Source organism: Tribolium madens, unplaced genomic scaffold (assembly GCF_015345945.1).
Source record: "Tribolium madens isolate multiple individuals breed KSU strain unplaced genomic scaffold, Tmad_KSU_1.1 Scaffold_19;HRSCAF=116;Tcas5.2_LG9, whole genome shotgun sequence".
Classification (NCBI taxonomy): Eukaryota; Metazoa; Arthropoda; class Insecta; order Coleoptera; family Tenebrionidae; genus Tribolium; species Tribolium madens.
The window spans coordinates 14,364,887-14,387,412 of record NW_025400983.1 but is presented as its reverse complement, the minus strand read 5'-3'; the positions used below and the strand labels follow the sequence as shown (position 1 = coordinate 14,387,412).

At 32.7% G+C, this 22,526-nt stretch overlaps 3 protein-coding genes across 4 annotated transcripts; 1 reads left to right on the top strand and 2 right to left on the bottom strand.

Moving 5' to 3' along the window:
- Positions 1-8,085: 8,085 nt before the first annotated feature.
- LOC123015580 (sphingomyelin phosphodiesterase 4) lies at positions 8,086-14,250 on the bottom strand. The gene is made up of 11 exons (XM_044415379.1): positions 13,743-14,250; positions 13,389-13,682; positions 13,236-13,338; positions 12,959-13,187; positions 12,695-12,908; positions 12,357-12,640; positions 12,117-12,306; positions 11,693-12,067; positions 11,403-11,633; positions 8,535-8,753; positions 8,086-8,484 (listed from the first exon to the last, which is right to left on the bottom strand). The coding sequence occupies exons 1-11, from the start codon at positions 13,770-13,772 to the stop codon at positions 8,119-8,121; spliced, it is 2,535 nt and encodes an 844-aa protein (XP_044271314.1). The 5' UTR covers positions 13,773-14,250; the 3' UTR covers positions 8,086-8,118.
- Positions 14,251-15,021: 771 nt separating this feature from the next.
- On the top strand, positions 15,022-15,707 carry LOC123015446. The gene is made up of 2 exons (XM_044415176.1): positions 15,022-15,431; positions 15,477-15,707. Exons 1-2 carry the CDS (start codon positions 15,113-15,115, stop codon positions 15,557-15,559), a joined length of 402 nt encoding a protein of 133 aa, XP_044271111.1. The 5' UTR covers positions 15,022-15,112; the 3' UTR covers positions 15,560-15,707.
- Positions 15,708-15,770: 63 nt separating this feature from the next.
- LOC123015445 lies at positions 15,771-19,414 on the bottom strand. Of its 2 annotated transcripts, none has more exons than XM_044415174.1 (4): positions 19,210-19,414; positions 18,667-18,838; positions 18,349-18,609; positions 15,771-18,294 (listed from the first exon to the last, which is right to left on the bottom strand). In XM_044415174.1, exons 2-4 carry the CDS (start codon positions 18,832-18,834, stop codon positions 18,211-18,213), a joined length of 513 nt encoding a protein of 170 aa, XP_044271109.1. In that variant the 5' UTR covers positions 18,835-18,838; positions 19,210-19,414; the 3' UTR covers positions 15,771-18,210. The 2 variants fall into 2 exon arrangements, with proteins under 2 accessions (XP_044271109.1, XP_044271108.1); XM_044415173.1 differs by having other exon boundaries at positions 19,227-19,414.
- Positions 19,415-22,526: the final 3,112 nt, after the last annotated feature.

Sequence of the window (22,526 nt, the reverse complement as noted above, 5' to 3'; positions counted from 1 at the left end):
CATGTAGAACGTGACTCCTTCAACTTTTAGAATCGCGATATCTCAGGAATGGTGATTGTTAGAAAAAAAGTATAAGGACCGTTTTGTAGATAATTTCAAGATCTATATTTTTTGTCTGGGCTACTTTTTTGATAAAACTTACCGTTTTCGAAAAAAACTAAAAAACGTCAAATTTCGACCTTTGATCCCGAATAACTTTTTTAGCACACATGGGATCGATGGGGACTTTTGACACTTTATTCCTAATGGTGTACTCAATATCTCCACCAAAATTTAGCTCTGTCGGAATTTTAGTTATTTAAAATGTTTATTTTGACCGGACTATTGGGGCAGTGATTCCGATTTTTTCTTAGTTACGGGGATTACTAAGGAAAAACTGAATAATTTTTAATTATTAACGAAAAATAACGAAATTAATAAATGCTGGGAAGGAAGGATACAACAAAACTAGATACGCCAGGGAGAATTGATATTATGAGATTTAACCCTTTAAGCTAAAAAACTGGATTTCTCAAAAATTTTCCCCAGATTAAAGCGCCAACGGGAATCACTTAAACTCAAAAAATGCCCAGGCGAGAAAAGGATTATTTCTATGGAGACGGCGATGAATAAACCATATAGGTAAGTAATTAAAGAAAAACAAAAACCCCATCAGCTATTATATCAGGGACATGCGCAGGGCTACAAAAGCGGCCCAATTATGTTGTTTCCAAGTATACCCGCCCACACACTAATTTTTTGAGGGAACTGAGTTCTATCCTCTCGGAATATGTGTAGATTTTCATTGTCCCAATATCTGCAATTGTGCCTTAAGAACCTGCTAGTTAAAAACGTCCAGGTCTTTTAGTTTTCGATTAAAAAAAATAAAAACGAAAATTACAAATTTCCGCTTTTTTCCAATAATTCAAAAACTAAAAATGACACATTAATTTTTCTTTCAGATAATTGTTATATAACTGAGATCCCCATGGTGAAGCTCGAAAAACGGATACTTGTACAGGAAGATCAAAAGTGTCAGACCAATTTTCAAATAGTGGCAGAAGACTTTCAGCTTTAAAAAAAAACAAACTTATAATTACTATCATAAAGGCACCTTAGCTGTTTTATTTTCAATATAGTCGGATTTAATTTATTGTTGAATTTGCTAGTTTGTTAGATGATTTGTACAGTTGGAGACAAAATACTGTCACATACCGCTGAATTTGGGTTAGTTATCATTACTTAATATTCCGTAACAAAAACTATGTTTCGAAAAGAGGTCTCGGCTATTGTGTCATGTTGTAATTGTAACGCGGAAACGCCATCAACATCGCCGAGTCAGCTTCTCGAACCATAATAAATACCCGGAATATTGGGTAGTCGGGAGTCGAATCGAGTCACCATGTCACCTTCTTCATTCATTTCATTCTCTAAGGTTTGGGTTATTAGAGGATCAATTTCATTTTCTAATAGATTTAGGTATAATGGCCCAGTTAACTTTTCTTCGATAAAAAGCGGCCCAATTATGTTGTTTCCAAGTATACCCGCCCACACATTAATTTTTTGAGGGAACTGAGTTCTATCCTCTCGGAATATGTGTAGATTTTCATTGTCCCAATATCTGCAATTGTGTCTGTTAACTAATCCATTTAAGAAAAAAGTTGATTCGTCGCTGAAGCAATTATTTCTTGTGAAATTTGGGTTTTCTTGAATTCTTAGAGACATAATTTCGCAAAATTGAATTCTTCTATCAACATCGTCTTCTGTGAGTTGTTGGTAAATTTGTATCTTGTAAGGAAAAAATTTGTTCTTTCTTAGTACTTTATGTACGGATCCGACCGAAAGGTTTGTCAACTTTGCCACTTTTGGGATGGAGGTCGTGTGACCCATACCAAAGTGACCCAATACTTCAATAACTGCACCTTCATTTTAAACCCTTGGTTTTCCATTTCTTTTATTGTGTACAGATCCCTCTTCTTCAAATTTTTTCACTAAACTTAGCACATACTTGTGGGACACATGTTTGTTTGTATGCCTCTGGTTAAACACCTTGGCAGTGCTACGAGCACAGTGGTTTTGAGACCCGTAAATGTAAATAATTTCCGTTCTTTCTTGCAAGGTGTACACCATTTTCAAGTAACAACAAATTATAAAAAAAAGTGACAAAAGTGTTACTGAACTGTCAAATGGTAATTTTTCACTGAATTTTTGACACCACCGCCTTCTTAATAAATTGTATTAGATGACACATAATCAAAATCAAAGTTAAAGACTACTAAGACTTACGGAAATTTCTAAAATAAAACTACCCCTAACTCAAAAACGAATCAACAAAATTTTTTTTTTCATTTACGGTTAGATAAGCTTTTTTCACCCCTTCCAAAAATGTTTCAAAAAGTTGGAGGGGCTCTTTAAAATTTTAAAGTAAAGGTGGTTAGTGACTTGGGGATGAAACATAAAACGTATTTAATGTTGGTTTTGAATTTTCCCGTCGCAATCCAAATCCAAATCGACATATTTTTTATTTAAATTAAATTGAGTTCAATCAAAGGCTACTAGGACTAAAAATTTCAAAAACTAAACCACCCCTAACTGAAAAACAAATTGACAAAAACATTTTTCTTTGACATTTAGAGACGTTGATTTTTTCTCTTTCCGAAAACGTTCTAAAAAGTAGGCGGTGCCATTTGAAATTTTAAAGTAGGGGTGGCTAGCGACTAGGGGATGAAACCTAAAACGTATTTAATGTTGGTTTTGAACTCTCCCATCGCAACCCAAATCGGCATATTTTTGATTTAAATTAAATTGTGTGCAATCAAAGGCTACTAGGACTGAAAATTTCAAAAATAAAACCACCCCTAACTGAAAAACAAATCGACAATTTTTTTTTGACAGTTAGATACGCTTATTTATTCCCTTTCTGAAAATGTTTCAAAGAGTAGGGGGTGCTATTTAAAATTCTAAAGTAGGGGTGGCTAGCCACTAGGGGATGAAACATAAAACGTATTTAATGTTGGTTTTAAACTCTCCCATCGCAAACCCAAATCGACATATTTTTTATTTAAATTAAATTGAGTTCATTCAGGCTACTAGGACTAAAAATTTCAAAAATTAAACCACCCCTAACTGAAAAACAAATCGACAATAAACCTTTTTCTTTGACATTTAGAGACTCTGATTTTTTTCTCTTTCGGAAAACGTTCTAAAAAGTAGGGGGTGCCATTTAAAATTTTAAAGTAGGGGTGGCTAGCGACTAGAGGATGAAACTTAAAATGTAAGTAATGTTGGTTTTCAACTTCCCCCTCGAGGTCCTAATCGACCTGTTTTTGCTTGAAAATACATTTACTCAGTGTCAAAAGTTATTGAGACTGGATCCTTTTGAAATGAAAGCCCTGTATGTACCTTGTTTATTCACCGCGTATAACACATTATTTATAAAAACCTCTAATTGTCGTTGAAAAAAGGTTACATTTTATTATTTGCAACAATGAGGAGTATAACTGGATTACCTTGTTTTTCCGATTATTAAGATCTGTAATCGAAAATCCTAAGTATTTTAGGTCACCTACTTTATATACATATCATCGCGAATGGGTTGCCTAAAAAAATATGTTCAAAGATATGATTTATTAAAGATACAAAAACTAATAATTTTTTATTACTTCACCTACTTGCTTACCAGAAAAATTAAATACCATTCGAAAGTATGAAGCCTAAGGAGTATGAAAAAATTGGGTTGCTTACCTTTTTCTGTTCACTACTATTGGGTTGCCAGGTATGAACAGGTGAGTCGATGTAGTAATTTGCACCGATCTGCTTGTGCAATAAATTATATATGAAAATAAAGATAATTTTATTGCGAACACGGTGGTATAAGGTTGCCTGCGAAAAAATGTTCATGAGTGAGGGTTGCTGAGCTTTAAAATTGAAAAATCGGGGCAAATAAAGATGTGCAACAGAGAGGTTAAACTCAGTGGACGTTGGAGAAAACTTTGAAAAAATTTGGAAATACAAACTTATTTTGGTTACTTCTTCAGTTCTCATTATTTTTTAATGTTTTCATGTTGGACACTAAATAATCATTGTTCCATAACACAACGATGAATAATTAATTATATTTTTAAATATACTATTAAAAGAACTAAAACTTATTAAAAAATCAAAATTTGTAGATGTGCCAATATTGATAATATTCTAATACAAAAATACTTAAAAAATGTCGAATTCTTTTCATTGCTGAACATTATGCAGAATTCAATTCAACAAAATTAAATGGACCTTCTAATTTGCAAGATTCGTTTTCTTTTTCATTCACCTGAACAATATTCTGTTGATTTTAAAAAACCATCTAAAAACCAACCGCAGTTTTCAAGCCACAGTTTCATACAATCTGTAGACCTGATTTGTTGAGGTCCTGAAATCTTATACGGAATATAGAACTCTTGTCGACTTTGACGTTCTGAATCTTTGATGGCGATAAATACCGATCAAAAATTGAATGTATTTCTGTATTTTATATTTTATAATGACAATTTTTTCATACACTAAAAGTAAAAATCCCATAAGCCGCGGTGTTTTTGTTTCTATGACAGCGACAAAAGTTTGCCCTAACTATTACAGCGACAAAACGGAACCTAACGTTTGAAAGCGTCTGAATCTAGTAATACTTTCCATTAAATTAAATAAACTTATTTACACCTTATTTGTTAATTTAGTGATTTACGTATTCATTAAATTGTCTTACCGAATTACACTCAAGCTTTTTTTACGAAGAAAACTTGACATTTTTAATTCGAGTTTTGTTTCCTTTGCCAGAAAACAAAATTCTTATTAAAATGTCAAATTTACTTCGAAAAAAAAAGCTCTCATGTAATTATAAGTGACAATACGTTTATCATTATCAATATTGGCACATCTACAAATTTTGTTTTTTTTATGAGTTTTAGTTTTTTAATAGTAAATTTAAAAATATAATTATTCATCCTCGTGTTATGAAACAATTATTATTTAGTGTCCAGTATGGAAACATTAAAAAATAATGAAAACTGAAGAAGTTAATAAAATAAGTTTGTAGTTCCATATTTTTTCAAAGTTTTCTCCAACGTCCCACTGAGTTTTAACCTCTCTGTCGCACATCTTTTTTGCTCCGATTTTTCAATTTCAAAGCTCGACAACCCTCACTCATGAACGTTTTTTCGCAGGCAACCTTATACTACCGTGTTCGCAATAAAATTATCTTTATTTCCATATATAAATTATTGCGCAAGCAGATCGGTGCAAATTACTACATCGACTCACCTGTTTGTTCATACCTGGCAACCCAATAGTAGTGAACAGAAAAAGGTAGACAACCCAATTTTTTCATACTCCTTAGGCTTCATACCTTCAATCTCTGTTCTGTGCCTTCAATTGGTATTTAATTTTTCTGGTAAGCAAGTAAGTGAAGTAATAAAAAATTATTAATTTTTGTATTTTCAATAAATCAAATCCTTGAACATATTTTTTTAGGCAACCCATTCGCGATACATTCCTTTGCATATTAAATTTGATAAAAAATAAGTTTCATCCGGTAAGCAGATGGGTGAAGGTCGACCCTAATTCGGATCTTAGACTATAAAAACTAGCTATATCGGGCAAATCCTCCCGGATTTGCAAATGTTTTGTGGAAGTAGTCGTTGGGACAGCCCCTCGTTCCTCGTGTAGAACTCGTACTATCTAATTTGAAAAATGTGGGGGCTTCGCTCCTCAAGTAGATTTGAATCGCAAATGTCGACATTGTTGTGGGCTTCGTCCCCGAATAGTACTCACACTACCTGATTCGAAATTGTCGGGGACTTCGCCCCCGAGTAGAACTCACAATACCTGATCCGCAAATGTTCGACACTGGTTTTGCATCGTTTTCACCGTACATTTCATGCATTATTTCCGTCATMTCAAATTTGACTTCCTTTTTCGGCCTCCGTCTAAAATTAGTGATTTTCCAATCGTTCAAATCGTTTTGAAAACACCCATTTGCGTGTCTTGGCAAGAAAATAAAAACAGGGTTTTTAAATGAAAGTTTTTGTATTGGTAGCATTGAGTGACACTGAAATGTCAAGTCTGTTCTATAGTTCTCTTTCTGTTACAAATTCTGTCCACTGCCACTTTTCATCCAAGATTCAAGCCTAAAACAGCTTTCCACACAGCCATCAAATCACCTTTTGGAAGTCTGCAAAAACGATTTAAACATAACCTCAAACTATGATGAATGACTAACCGGTGAAAACTGATTCCTTCGGGCCCAAATCTCGTCGTATTTCTACACCATTTCACTGCACACGACATTTTGACCGAAAAGTCGAATTAGAATGAATCGAATTTTAAGAAAATTTTCAGAAGCCCATTTCTTCAACAAATCGTATTCTTTCCAATAACRATTGGTCCAATAAATTTTGAATTGCAGCTTCTGCCACATTTTGAATATGCTCTGGCGTATCTTGTGTATCCATTTTCAACTAATGCAATTGCATTTTCTTCTCAAAAGTCTTAATTATTTTACAAATGTCATAAAATTATTTTAAGTTTAAWTCATTACACCGTGGAGTGAGTGCTACCAATAGAAGAAAAATTAATTCCCTAGCCGGAGAAAATTTAACAATAAATTTGTTTTAATTGAAAAATGTTGTCGGCCGAAAAAGTTTTTGTATCACACGGCCAGAAACTGTTTTCCAAGTGCTTGCAATTCAATTTTAAGCAGGCTGATCAATGCCTACATTCGGACCTCTGACCATTCGTCCTTTTGAGCATTCGCACCTCTGGTGTGTTGCACCAACTCGAACTCGCACTTTACAAAAATACAACACCGGTCTTTGCACAAATACTAATTACGTCACCCTTTTGCCTTTTTCAAATCACACACAACGTTTATCACCGTATTACCGAGGTTTTCGTTTGATTTTCTTAAAGAGTGTGAACCATCACATTGATGCGAAGTGACAGAAGTGTCAAATTGATTGAAATTCAAGGCACTCTTGGTGCATTTTTTTTGCTTAATTTTCATTTTTATGGATTTTTAGCCGAAATAATATGAATTAACGAAAATCACCCGTCCGTTGCAGTAAAGGATGAATTGAATTTTCATTTTTCATCATCATTTATTGTCTAAAGTTTGATATATTTCGCTACAGTGTCTAATAAAAATTGCACCGTTCCCCTTTCCCCGCATTGTATGAGAGAGATGGTTAATTGAACGTTTTACATGGGTGTGATGCGATGGAGCTATCACGCTTTAGTAAGATATTAATCACGCGCGCTATGAAGTACACTTCAATTACTTATTGACACTGACACTTCGAAATGAACCCCATAAGTACCTCCTTACTAGCAACCCCAAAAAAAGATTCAGCCCTCGAAGACCTGTTCCAAAATGTTGTCCTGATGACCGAAATCGGAATGGACCTGAAAGAACGTTGCAACGCCGCTGAGAAATATATGACGCACCTGAAATTAATGCTTTCCCAAGCAACTCGTGCCATTGAAACACTGCATTCAACATCGAAATATTCGCTTCTGCAAGCCAAGAAACTGTTAAGTAGAACAAACGTGGTAAACTCGAATGCCAGTATTAGAAATGATTACGAAAAATTGCTGGGAGTGATTGATAGACAACTAAGCGATTTTGAAGATCTCAAAGACGTAGAAACGGAAAGTGAGCAAAGTAGTCCGTCCTATATCTCCGAGAAAATCAAATTCCTTGAATCAAAACAAAAACTCTTCGATCATAACTTACCACCAAGTGGCAGCAACAAAAGTGTCAAGTGTGATATGGACGAAAAATACCCAGAAAGTTGGTCAAGGGACTCTTCCATAGATCTAAATAATGTTGTAAATTTACCGCCGGTTCCAGAAGATGTTTTTACGAGTTTTAATTCGACAAACAAGCCCAAAAAATCGTCGAGTTTATCCTCGTTGAAAAGCATGCGAAAAGTCAAGTTGTTTCTACAAAGAGCTGAATATTCAGATGATGATGATCTTAGTTCGGATAATGATGATTTAGCACAAAAAGGAGACAGTGATGAAGGAAGTTCTCCTAAGAAGTTTCTAGGTAACATAAAAGAAGATACACAATATTAATACATGTGTTTATTGATAACGAAAGTCTTAAAAAGAGTCATCAAAACTAATATTTCCGAAACCTTCTGTCGGATAGTTATGCCTAACAGGGTTACCAGCGATAGCTCTTACACATTTGTACAATAATATAATAAAAAATGCAAATAACAAATAAACTGGTAAACCATAACCTAACGTAACAGCAATAATCCACCCAATCATTAAATACGTCCAAAAGTGATAACTTGCAAAATATCTCAAACTAACTCTCGGCGGTAATTCCATACTTACTCTCGGAGATCCTGGTTTGCTTTTATCATATTTATAGATTGTGAGTGGAGAACTTAAAAGTTGCCTCGACAAGCGTCCCCAATAACTCTGTTCGTAGTACAATTGACAGAACTTTTGTCGGAACTGAAAACAACACTTCAAAACAAAAATACCAACAGAACTGCTGTATTTACATTTGAGTTTATTTGAAGAGACAACTGGTACAACATTCGGACTAAAAATGATATTTCGGTAGTTCGGATCGGGTGTAAATCGGGATCTCCTTCGTATTTGATTTTCTTCATTCTTTCTCTGACTCGCTCCGGTGTGAGAAATTTGAAATCACTGGATATTTCCAAACCGCTCGAAGCCGAAGTTGTGATCACTGATGTGTCTGGCTCGGATTCAGGTACCTGATTTTTTTTAGATTTTGATAAATAAACATTAATTGATAATTAATAATAATTAGTGACTGTAGTTAGTTACTTTTAAAATCATTTGTTTACTTTAGAAAGTACAGTTTTGGCCACATAAATCTTGTACAACCTCATTTTGACATCACGTCAAATTTTCCTCATAAAGTTTGTTGTAAACAAACTTTGATATAAAAAAACATGAATTGGCGTAAATCAAACGATCAAATTTTATTAAGATGAGATTTGTAATAATGAACAAGCATTAATATTTTGTGTAATTTCTATTAGCAGCTTAATATTTTGTGTAATTTCTATTAGCAGTTAGTACTGCTCTTAGTCTCCTCGACATAAAGTGTATAAGATTTTTAAAACAATTTTCTCAAAAATAATTAATAAACGTCACTTTGACAAATCAAAGTATAAATTACAACAAAACAAAAATTGAAACGACATTTTGTACGAGATTTATGTGGCCAAAACTGTACATATGTATTATTCGAAATCGATTACTCTATCGATTTGAGCAATAAAAAATTAGTGTTAAGAGAAACACAAAAATGTGACCTGCAACTGCAGCAACCGGAAATTGAGTAGATGTAAATATAAAAACAAGCTTTCTAAAAATGACATAGCCATCTATGATTTACATTTAAAAAAATTAAAGTTTATCTTATTACGGCTAAACTAATAATTGAAAAAAATATTAACTACATTATTAAATTCCTCGTAAAAAAGTGCCTGTATAATGTCTTTATTTCAAATCCGTATCTTCTATAATAACGAAGATATGAATTTTTTTAGATTTCGCCAAAATGTTAACTTCTGTCTGTAAGTCGAAAACAAAAGACGATAGCGAGATGCGGTTTTCACCAATATTCTTTTCTCAAAAAATGAGCCCCAGAATGTATCAGTCGTTTTTGGCTAAACATCGTAGTTTCGGAGATTTCCCATTCGGACATCCAAAATGCAGCACCCTGTACAAAATTTTTTGGCCTGGGAAAATTTTTCATCACGAGATGGCGTTGACTATAATTTTCCCGAAAAAATAAATAAATTGTGTTTATTTTTTAATACTAAGGCCCGGTTGTTTTTTTGCTTAAAGGGTTCAACCTCATAATATCAATTCTCCCTGGCTTATCTTGTTTTGTTGTATCCTTCCTCTCCAGCCCTTATTAATTGCGTTGTTTTTAGTTAATAACTAAAAATCATTCGGTTTTTCCTTAGTAACCCTCGTAACTAAGAAAAAACTCGGAATCATTGCTCCAATTCATTTTTTACGAAATGCCCAGGCGGGATATTGATACATTTCATTAAGGAGGCGGTGGTCATAAAAGCGTCATTTTGCATACGTTTGCGGATAAACAAAATAATTTCTCAATGTGCGGCAACTGACACATTTGGGCGATGGCTAGGTGGCCATGAAATATATTAATTTGAAACGTCATTATGGTCATTATTTATTTGTGAAATCGGATTCCGAAAGTGTCGAAAACGTTTTGCAATGCACACCTCAAAAAATACGGATCACAGCGACAAATACGATAAGTAATTTATTCACAATCACTAATGTAATATGGCGATTACTAACCTTTTAAAGGTTCGGAACCACATCATTAAATCTCATGAGGAGTAATAATATTACTTCTCTTGGGCGGTAATATGCAGGATAGCCAACCTTAAAATTACAAAAGTACCGGGATTTTTTTCTTTCACATTGTAGCTTTTGTAGCAGTTTCTTTTACTTCTGGGGGAATACACTGCTCCATTTCGACGGTTTTAAATCAGATTCACACATTATTTCAATATTTTCTTTGACATTTCTGAAATGTCAAAAATCAAACGCCATTTGGATGGCCTACCACGTTTAGACCTTAACTTTGTTTGAATTTTATTTTACTCAAATTTTTGACTGAATAAAAGAGCATACAAACCTCGGTGGTAATGGCATTACCCCTTGTGCTTTATCCGATCTCGAGGCTGGCGCCTCTCGATCGTATACATAAGCACTCGGGGTAATGCCATTACCACCTCGCTTGTAATGTACTATTACTCCATGTGAGATCACGCCAAAATTATTCCATAAGTTGTCGGCTACGCAAATTAATTAATTAAATTAATTAAACTAAGCACAGGAACAGTTTCGTATTTGATTCATTTAATAAAATTATGCAATTGGCTAATATTGAATTTTTGTAGCACCGTTTTTGTCGAGTACGATACGCAAAAGTGTTTCGTTTTGACCTAAGTATAAACGCAAAATACAGATTTGTCAACAATAAATTACCACCTAGGATTTGAACTTTTAGGAAAATTACGTTTATCATGTTGTTTGTAACTAGAATTTTCAGAAGTAATTTTGAATGCCTAGGGTTGGTTACCCCTTGTTGACGGTCGACGTTTTCTGTCAACCTGCTGTCAGCTATCAACTGAAATCTCCTTACAAGCTGACAGGTGACTTAACCTAAATTTTGACACTAGTTACGATATCTTTTGTTTGTCACCAAAAACCAACCTAATCAAATTTATGGCAACCTATTCACGAATATCCCTAAATCCTAGGGAGTAATTTCTTGTTGATACGACAATAGAAAAATACGTATTAAGACTAATTTTAAATTAATTTTTGAAAAACAAATAAATACAAACCTCTGATATTTGGAAAAGTTGCTTCAAGTGATCTAATGACTTATCCAAATATTCAGGGACTTTTAACCGTTCGTTTAAGCTAAATTCGTGAGTCGTTGTTGATGAATCGTAAAAAACTCTAAGTATGTCAAAAAAGCTTGCGTTATGTTCTTGTTCTTCCTGTTTCCTTATTTGTACCAGTTCTTGCGCCACATTGATCGATCTCTTAATTTGTATGATTAATTCATATACCTTTAAAAAATATGAAATCATAGATACTTATAAATCAGCCATTTTCGTGTCTTATTCACCTCCGGAGCTGGCGGAACGGAAAACAATGGTTTATAACAAAACAAAGGTCCTTCTAATTCATAAATTCTTTGCTTAACAATCGCAGACCACTTTTTATCTCCTAACAAGCTGTTCATAAAAGCCGAATGGTTAGCGTCTGTAGTAAAATCCGATCCCCTTGGCGAATTAAAAGACGTTTCACTGACCATTGAAGTATTTATTGGCCATATATTCGACGAATTCAAGGAAGTATTGGTGCACCAATTACTAGTCGGATTTAAAGGCGGTAAATTAGACAACCAGTGACTGCTGTACGAATGTGAAGGGGAATGATTATTTTCAATCGACTGTTCGATTTCTTTGAGAAGCGAGGATAAATTTGGCTGATTGAAAACCTAAAAATCAATGTTGGTTTAAGTTGTAGTGACTTGAAAATTGTATTACTTTGCTTATTCTGTACAGCATGACGGACATTTTAGGACTCACTAAATCCACTCTAGTAAATCTAGGAAGCAACTGTTGAAATATTACAACATATATCAGTAAATTTTCAGCAATAAAAGGCAAATATTCACGGTCCACTGTAGAAGGGGCTGTAGTCATAGCGTCTTCAGCATCAAGATTTTGTTTTTTCCTGTAAACAAACCCTGCAAATTCAGTCACAAGTAATTAATAATTACGTACAAGTCGGCTTGTGTGGTATCAGGAGGATACCTCCAAGGTTGAATATAAGTCAACCACAGTTCTAACAGTAACCTAAAAGAGCCATCCAGTGGCCACCTATGTATCAAATTTCTCAGAAAAATGTAAAACTTTCCCTCAACCATAGGAATTGCAATTTTTTTCAATTCACACAGGTAAGTATCATCGATTTTGGCACTTGCTGAAAATGCATGCAATTGTTTTATTAAAACACGTATTATTCTCATATATTCCGATGTTGGCAGTTCTGTATACTGTAACAATCTCTAAAAACAAATTTGATCAAGACTAAAATTTATAATAAAATAAGATTGTTGTACCGGAACTGACGAAGAATTAAACGAACTGTTAATTTGGTTAGTCGGCTGGCTAATCTGGTCGTTATTCAACCACATGTCTATAAAAACTGTCAAAACGGTTTCACTTCTCCAGATTTGGTTTCGCGGATGGCGCCCAAAGTTTTGGGGAAACGAATACTTCTCTTCTGATTTATTTAAAAGAGACGAGTTTAGCAGTTTGGATCCAACTGGAGATCTTAAAATTTCACAATTTGGATTTTGCTTCAGTTAACAAGAGTTTCTTACTTCATTTGCTGCAACGGCTGAATTGGATTTTTGCCATTATAATAAATTACAGGCAGGACCGAAGCCCCAGGAGTAGTTGGGAAAAAGTGAAGCATATAATCACAACATAACACATAGTAAACCGTATTCCACGATGCTTGTTGCTGTGTACTTAAAATAGTCCCCGATCTTTGGTGCCAAGGGTTTATCAAATGATATGCAAAATGAAACATATAATAATCAAAAGGGTCTAAAAAATATCACATAATTCCCAATCAAACAAACACAAAACACTTACTTAATAATAACGAAATTACATGTTTGGTCTGAGGATTAACATGAACAATATCTGCATAAAATTGGTGTGAATAAGCATTTTCCAATATCTGTTGTACCTTAATCTACAAAATTTTAACAAATAAAAATTTCTTCATAATTTTGTGATACGTACAGGTAAATACATTACAGGAAAATCGTACTTAGCCGATGGATCTTTGAGTAATGTATAAATTAACTTAAAGACAGGTCCACAAGGTGATAGAAAATGCTCCAGTTGTCTGAAATCCTCATTAACGTCTCTAGCTATACGTAAGCCCCAACTAACAGTCCCTTGGGGGCCGAATATGTTGTCGATTAAAAGAGGGAAAAAATTCTGTAAATCTAAAGTGCTTCCACGATCAAATAATACGGTTAATTCGGCACATCGGGCTCTGATGGGGAGGGTTAGGGCTCGCCGGACCCGATTCTAAATAAAAAATGGTATTATTTACCACTTAATTATGCATTTGACTGATGAGAGCCTTACCATAAAATTGTCAGTTTCGTTATTCAACATATTAGCTGTTAATTATGCTTGAGACTGCTTTTTTGACAAACAATTAACATAACCTCACTTTCTGTTTGACAGTGGAGCAGTGGCGGAGCGATAATAGGGGCTATGAATGCAAAGCGAAATTTTAGTGACAGGACAGGCGGCGGCGTGCGACGTTCGGTTCTTACAAACAACAAGGATAGATGGAAAGAAAATTGCAAGGGAAAATTGGTTCCGCCATACGAATAAATTGTTTTCTTGGCACTTCGATGTAAAATGAATTTATTTTTTCAAAACTTAATAAAAAATCTAGTAGATGGCAGTGAAATCGTTTAAACTCATGGAGAGGGTAGTTTATTCCTATTGGCTATCTATTATACAGAAAGATCAAAAAGTCTGTCTACCAAGCAAGCATAGAAATTTAAAACGTATGTCTGTGGAAGTTAAAATGTCATAATGACAAATGAGAAATGTCAAAATATTTTTTATGTAAATTATTACAGGAAACCGTGGTGAACGATTTTTATGAATAAACACCAACGAAATCTAATTTTAGATTGTTTTGAGACGTTTCATAGGATAATTCAATTCAATTAGCTCAATGTTTTAATTTTTATAAAATAATTTTTTGACATCTAGATTACATTATATATCGCGTGTTTCAAAAATGTGTGGCATAATTTTAACCACGAATACCCCTCTACAAATGAGAATAGAGAGCACAGTATTTACTGACCTAGCTCAAAAAATAGAAAAATTACAGCTTTCCAAAAATCGGTATGGAAAATGATTTTTTGGAAATATTTTTGTTATCATTTATCCGATTATTATGAAAAATTATTATCAAAAATAACCTATAAAATGATGTTAATTTAAATAATAACTCGTGTCCTATCTCTACTGATAAGAATTTTACAACCATCGGAATGTGGGTATGGAAATTTGATTTTTTTGTAATAATAACGAGCTATTATAAAAACAAAAAATTGTTACCAAATGCAGTTCCATCCTTGCTCTTGAATTATAAAAGAATTACTCGTTTTCAGGTAATCTCTACCACTTTCATTAATTCAGAACGTAAGCCGTTAGAAACGCCTGCACCGTGTCTCCAATCTCCAGAGTCATTTGACAAAAACTATACGATTTCAAATCCATTTCGATTTGATTTTGATCAACAAAGCGATTTAAAAGTAGGTGATACTCATGATTTTGATTTAAAAAATGTTTCAGATGCAATAAGTTCGGCAGAAAAATTTGTCTTACTAGATAAAATTCAAAATTTAGAAAAAAAGTTACAGGAAGCAAATGTAAGATTTCAAAAGTTGAATAAGCTGTATGAAAATAAACTTGAAAAACTAAAGAGAATGCAGGAAAAAATTGACAATTACAGTAAAGGTCAACATTGTGTAGTGAAAATTGAGTCAGATGCAAAGGACTTAGAACCAAGGGCTGTGTTTTTACTTGATCAAATTTATAATTATTCCCTAAAAAAGCCAAGATGGTCTGAAGTTACAGTACGTCATTGTATTGCCTGGAGGTACATTTCTTCAAAAGGTTACGAATTTGCGAAAAAAAGTCAGTTTTTAAAAGCTCCATCCAGAAGAACTTTAGACAGATATATGGGAAATTCCCAAGGGGATCCAGGCTTGACTAATTTAATTAAAAACAGAATAACTGCTGAAGGTAATAATTTAAAAGACGTTGAGAAAATATGTTCCCTTATTGTAGATGACATGGCCATTAAAGAAAAAATGGAGTATAGTCGAACAGAAGATACATTTTACGGCATTGCAAATACTGAGAACGAATAAAATTAATCCTAGTGTTTTTTATTTGAAATATTGAAGACATAATAAAGAGTTATTGTAATATGTTAATGCTCTTGTAAATTTGTAAAGATTAAAAATAACTATCTAACCCAAATGTAAATCTCAAATTTTGTAAATAAATAAAATTATATTTGCGTATAAAATGTTTTAATTTTTGATGTTTTTAGTCTAGTTCTTAGAAAAAATTCAAAAGTAAACAAGTACGCATTTATTATTATGCAACCCATAAAACAGAAAAGTAAATTTTTGTATACAAAAATGTATCAAGGTTTCAAACCAAAATATACAGATTCCATTAGACTACAGACTCGTCGCTCCCCCAACGGCCATTTTTTGGCATTGCCCAGACTTTTATTACTGTCAATCAACGCAGACGACGGGTAAATTAAATCAGGAATTCAAGTATGTAAAATCTGTTCCATTTAATAAACAATTGTCAGTGTCAAAATCGGGTATAAAAGTAGTTCATGTCGCTTTAAAAGGGAAAATTGAGAAATTAAATCTACATTACGTACCCGTATTTGGAGTGAGCAACACACCCAGTTCATAAATTTTGTCAATTAAAGCCACACAACGAAAATTCTTTTTGATTTTGACACTGACAATTGTTTATTAAATGGGACAGACTTTATAAATTAAGTAAAAGAATCACAATTCACAATTTTTTTTTCACAATTTTTCGTTCGTTTTAAAAATGTATTCAAACGGTGAGAGAACGGATGTGATACTGATTTTTGGGAAATGTTACTGCAGAAAATTTGTACCGAGAGTGTTATCCCAAACGTCGAGCTCCAAGCAACAAACTTTTTAGAAGATTAGAAAATTGGCCTGCATTAACTCCCTTTGGAACCGTAACGTTAGAAGTAATTTTGAACATTTACTTTAAGAATTTGTTAAGTACCTCTCCATTTCTCTTGTGATTTTAATTGCTTATTGTTGTTTTTAAATTATGTTGTGCTGAGAAAGGTGTTTTTTTTCTTTCAGATTTTGACGTCTATGAAGCTGACGTTAAAAGCTATACAGGCGGTCCCAAGAGTAATAATGAGCCTAAAAAGTTTTTTGAAGCAACCAACATTACATTTCATAGATAACGTGCATATTAAAATATTTTGTTTTAATTAGTTAAACACAGTAATCGTATTTTTATTTTTGACAAATTTCTATCGGTCAAAATGACTACTCCGTCTATTTGGATATCGCGCTGGATAGAAACGTGCAGACTGCGAAGCATTTTTCAAACATTCTTCATAAATGAGGATCTTATTGGTCCTTTCCGCAAAATTTTTGTAATTCTCACCAAAGGGTTGACTTTTTATAAATTGAAGTGTGCTGTTTGGTCACTATGTTTAATTTATAAAAACTAAATATTTTAATATCCACGTTATCTTTGGAATGTAATGTTGGTTGCTTCCAAAATTTTTTCAGACTCATTATTACTCGTGGGACACCTGTATATGTTTTATGTGCTTTATGATAATCCTGTATTCAACCGATGCTATAGTATACTAGGGTGTACTACGAGTCGCCCATATGCATAAATAACAGATGTCAAAAACAAAAATAGTAAGATTAACATTAAAAATTTTCAAATTTTCGTCAATTTTATATCAATTTTAAAAGTTGCAATTCGCAATATTTCTAGAACTGAAAAAGTTATTGAGAATTAATCAAAACTATTTTATTCAATCTTGCTTTCTCACTGGGATACAAAACGAGAAAGTATTTGTTTTGCTCACTCATGACAATGTGAGGTAAAAGTGTGAGGTAAAACCATTTGCCCACTCAAAGAAAAATCTTTCGTTCAGAATTGCTCAATATGTTTATTTATTTATGGTTTTACCTTACACTTTTACCTCACGTTAATTACAACGAAAGTGCTCCCTATGTTTTATGACATAAATTGCACAAATTATAAAATTTTAATTGTGTTCCAAAATTCACTGACAGGATTGAACAAAACGATATACAGCACTCGTGAGAAACTAATTCACCCACTCGTGTGTCATTCCATACTCGACTTCGCCTTGTGTGTAAATCCGACACACGCGTGGGTGAATCTTTTAGTTTCTCCACTCGTACTGTAATATACTATTGGGGGTTCCTAGGGAAAATCAAAATGACATGGTAAATGACGCACCTTCAACCACCCTTGAATATAATAAAAAGAATGAAAATTTAAAGTCTTTATTTTTAAATAATTTGAAAACGGCTTTACCAAATAGGCTGTTGTAGGACATTTTTGAAAAGCGCTTGTTATGAGCATTCCAACGATGTATCATAAGTAGGGTAGTGCCATTTAAAATTTTTATTGTTAACTTGAGGTGGCTGTGGCTTTAAGGATGAGTGGAGATGCACTTACTTACCACTTACTCACTTACCATCCCATTTTGATTCTGTCTAGGAACTACCAAAACGGTTTTGAGTGATTCTCCATAATTTTTTTAGTTCTAGAGATATTCCCGATTGCAAGTTTTAAAATTGACACCCTGTATATCATTCAGAATAGAAGGTTTTTTTTTGTGTTTCGCCCAGTTGCCGGCTTCGTAATAGTCGGCGTATAATCTCTGGGTTTAGCACAAAAAGACTCACTTTTATTCTTAATGATATAACATACTAGTTGATTACTTTAAAAATTAAAGTCCTACGAATTTAGCTCCCACTGAATTCAACGAATCTGAAATTTTTCGACTAATTTGTTTAACAGTTTCAGTTGGTATCTGAAACGGAAATAAAGTTATGACAATAAATACTTAATATTTTTAAAAGCTTACTTCAATTGCAGCATTTATAAGATTTGAAATTCCTTCAACTCCACCAACAATAGCTACTCCAACACTTCTAAACTTCTCCCCATCGTTACCATACTTTTCATGTTCTTGTATTGTATCAACTATAGGTTTAGGGTTGTAAAAACTTGCTACAAATTGTTGTAACTGGCCATATGTTGAGTCCTTTTTACTGAAAGGATCTTCATACTCTAGAACTGCATGTTTTCGCCCTTTGTCTGGAAACGGTGGTGTAATGGTAATAGTCTAAAAATAATTTAAATGTCGGTATTATCATAAATATGAAAAAATTATGATCATTACCTTGGCTTTTATAACTTGTGCGATTTTGTTATTGGTGATTTCTGCAAGATTGTTGAAAGGCGCTACAACAATATGAGAGTCTGGCAAAAGTCCTGTGTGATCAGCAGGCATTGAATTTACACTTGAGTACAGAACTGTTAGAGTTATTAAAATCAAAAGACGAGTCATTTTGCTGAAATGTGAAACATGGTTAATAGTTATGCGATGCAAGGTGCCGAATTGTTTTGCATATTATCGCTTACACAAATAATACTTTCTCTATCGTTACGGAAGCATGTGACTCTTTAGTAGAAATTATTTCTTGAAGCCCATTACTTTATTTTTGATTAAGTGATTTTTTTTCTTTTAATTGTGTTTATTGGTTACATAATTGGTAAATTATTTAATTTTAGAAATAGCACGTGGAGAGAAATCGTATTACTAGCGTTTGAAATATTCCAACTAAATTAATTTACTTCTTTATTTCTACAATGTATAATTAAGCAATGTAGTTATTTTTAATTAAAATTATGTAAGACTAAGTAATTAAAAACAAATACTTACAATAAAAGACAACTTACATGTTTATTGGCCTCAATTTATTTTTTCAAGTGACACAATATTATAATAAAATTGAATACGAATTGCACACGCTATACGTATATGTTTTAAGCGCCACTTTTTGTGCTTTTGCAGTAACAATGATTTACTGAAGATCTCCGATTACATTCATATGGTTTTAAAGAAACACATAAGGAGGTGGTCTGGTATTAACTAATAAACTGGCGTGAGGTGTGTACCTGTTACTTTCACTTCCAGTTGTTTATTCAAAATGTTATTTCGTTTTTATACCTACGTGATGTTATTCCGGAATTTCTTTTACAAAATAATTTTGCAAATCTGTAGTTTATCGTAGAAAGATAAAAAAAAAGAAATATAATAATACAATGATTGTAGTTTTATTTGTTATAGTCGAAAAGTTTGAAGGTTGATTGATTTCTAAAATCATTGTTGGTTACGAATTAAAAAAATGATTATAATTACATATAATAAATTCATTTTTGTTTAGTTATGTTGCAATTTGTAGGTAGTATGTTAAAGTTCCAAACCCCCTGAAAAGCTGGCATATACTACATTTATTTCATTGTTTATAGCCGCAAATTTAGACTTGAAGAGTTTCTTCATTTCTTTAAAGGTAAATACAGATCCGGATAATATTCCCGCTTTAAATAAATTAATAGTCCGGTCAAAATAGACAATTCAAATAACAAAAATTCCGACAGAGCTAAATTTTGGTGGAGACCTTGGGTACACCATTAGAAATAAAGTGTCAAAAGTCCCCATCAATCCCATGTGTGCTAAAAAAGTTCTTCGGGGTCAAAGGTAAAAATTTGAGGTTTTTTGGATTTCATTCGAAAACGGTAAGTTTTATCAAAAAAATAGTCCAGACAAAAAAGATAGACCTTAAAATTATCTACAAAAAAGGTCTTATACTTTTTTCTAAGAATCACCATTTCTGCGATATCGCGATTTTAAAAGTTGAAGGAGTCACTTTCTACATGATATGCACATACAGAGTGCGCCAGAACTCGCGCCTCCAAAAAAAATGCTATGTAGGGTAAGGTACCAGGAACATGGAAAAAATTTAAAAAAAAATTATTTTTGAAAATTTCGAAGTTATGAGAGTTTAAATTTTGCACTTTGCCTTTATTTATTTCTGTTGGAAAAACAATTTTCCAAGTTTTTTTTGCTACAGGCTATTAGAAGAGGAATCAAGGAAGCTGTATCCTAAATTGTAACTCTGTTCAATGTTCTTTGTGGCTTTCATTGACAAAATTATTGTATCTTTAATAACTAATTATAAAAAAAAACATATACAAGATCATCAGTATCATTAAATAGACATAAAAAAATGTCAAATGTCAAAAAATAAATGTCAAAATTTTTTGACAGATAGAATTTTTTAAACATTTTTTTCATGTTCCTGGTATCTTATCTTACTTGAAATTTTTCTTCTACTTCATTATACTTATGAATATCTCGATCTCATTGGAATTAAGAAGAATTTTTTTGGTAAAACATACAGGCTGTTTAAAAAATCGCGCACTTCCTTGAAAGGGAGTAATTGGGTAATCCCCAGAGTACTAAAACAAAATGTTTAAAAAATTCTATCTGTTAAAAATTTTTGACATTTGACATTGTTTTATGTCTATTTAATAATACTGATGACCCTGTATATGTTTTTGACAATTATTTAGTAAAGGGATACAAATTTTGCCAATAAAAGCCACAAATAACATTAAACAGAGTTACAATTTAGGATACAGCTTCCTTGTTTCTTCTTTTAATAGCCTATAGCAAAAAAAAACTTAAAAAATTCGTTTTTCCAACAAAAATAAATAGAGTCAAAGTGCAAAATTTAAACCCTCATAACTTCAAAATTTTTATAGATAACTTTAGAACCATTTGACCTAATATTATAAAATTTGGAATGGTTACTTGCGAGAACATATCTTTTAAACCAGTGATTACAAAAACTGGACACATCTACTCAATTTCCGGTTCCAGCAGTTTTAGGTCCCATTTTCTGGGTTTTTCAATTTTCTTGGCTTCTTAATACTAATATTTTATTGCTTAAATCGGTAGAGTAATCAATTTCGAATAAAAAACGCATAACCTTTAATACCCCTAAAATCGACCGTTTTAAAGATATTTTAATTTATACTGAGAACTGCACAACGCTGAAAGCAAAAAGTATGAATTTTGAATGAGTGATATTCACGGCAACAAATGACCATGGTCACATATTTTGTTGTCAGACATCTGTCAACTTGAGATTGGACGATTATTTGACGATTAATCGAAAATATTTAATAAAAGAGCTTACCTCAGACTCCAAACATAACTTATGTGAATAAATCCAAATGGACCTCGTAGCATTTAATTCAATAAAAATTCACAAAAATTTAACGTCAAAGTTAAAAGATGCCTGGCAGGGATTTAGGTGACCATGGTCATTGGTTGCCGTAGATACCACTCATTCAAAATTCATATTTTTCATTTTCAGCGTTGTGCAGTACTCACTTTAAATTAAAATATCTTTAAAACGGTCCATTTTAGTGGTATAAAAGGTTATGCGTTTTGTATTCAAAATTGGTTACTCGATCTCATCTAATCGATCGATCTAAGCAATAAAAAATTAGTGTTAAGAGGCCAAAAAAATAGAAAAACACAGAAAATGTGACCTGCAACTGCTGTAATCGGAAATTGAGTAGAAGTATCCGGTTTTTGTGATTATTATTTTAAAAGATATGTTTTATTCATTATTATTAATTTTATAATATTAGGTCAAATAGTTCCAAAGTTATTACAAAAAAAAACCAAATTTCTATACCCAAATTCCAGGGGCTGTAAAATTCTTATCAGTAGAGATAGGACACGAGTTTTTATAAAAATTAACATCATTTTATAGGTAATTTTTGAGATTCAAATATTGCTTCATATTTATGAATAACCCTGTATAGTCCGGTCAAATTTGTCATAAAAATAGTGGTCAAATAACGAAAATTCCGACAGAGACCTTGGGTACACTATTAGAAATAAAGTGTCAAAAGTCCCCATCGATTCCATGTGTGCTAAAAAAATTATTCGGAGTCAAAGGTCAAAGTTTGAGGTTTTTTACATTTTTTTCGAAAACGGTAAGTTTTATCAAAAAAGTAGCCCAGACAAAAATTATAGATCTTAAAATTATCTACAAAAATAGTCCTTATACTTTTTTACTAAGAATCACCATTCCTGAGATATCGCGATTCTAAAAGTTGAAAGTTGAAGGAGTAACGTTCTACATCATATGCACATCCAGAGTGCGCCAGAACTCGCCC

Excerpts from the sequence above, each read along its gene's own strand:
- LOC123015446 (XM_044415176.1), top strand. The coding sequence starts at position 15,113 with ATGCAGGAAAAAATTGACAATTACAGTAAAGGTCAACATTGTGTAGTG. Across the intron at positions 15,432-15,476 it reads AAACAGAATAACTGCTGAAG|ATGACATGGCCATTAAAGAA; the intron begins GTAATAATTTAA and ends CCCTTATTGTAG.
- LOC123015580 (XM_044415379.1), bottom strand. The coding sequence starts at position 13,772 with ATGTTGAATAACGAAACTGACAATTTTATG. Across the intron at positions 12,641-12,694 it reads TTAATTCTTCGTCAGTTCCG|AGATTGTTACAGTATACAGA; the intron begins GTACAACAATCT and ends ATTTGTTTTTAG. Across the intron at positions 11,634-11,692 it reads CCGTTCCGCCAGCTCCGGAG|GTATATGAATTAATCATACA; the intron begins GTGAATAAGACA and ends TATTTTTTAAAG.
- LOC123015445 (XM_044415174.1), bottom strand. The coding sequence starts at position 18,834 with ATGACTCGTCTTTTGATTTTAATAACTCTAACAGTTCTGTACTCAAGT. Across the intron at positions 18,610-18,666 it reads CACAAGTTATAAAAGCCAAG|ACTATTACCATTACACCACC; the intron begins GTAATGATCATA and ends AATTATTTTTAG. Across the intron at positions 18,295-18,348 it reads TTATAAATGCTGCAATTGAA|ATACCAACTGAAACTGTTAA; the intron begins GTAAGCTTTTAA and ends TTTCCGTTTCAG.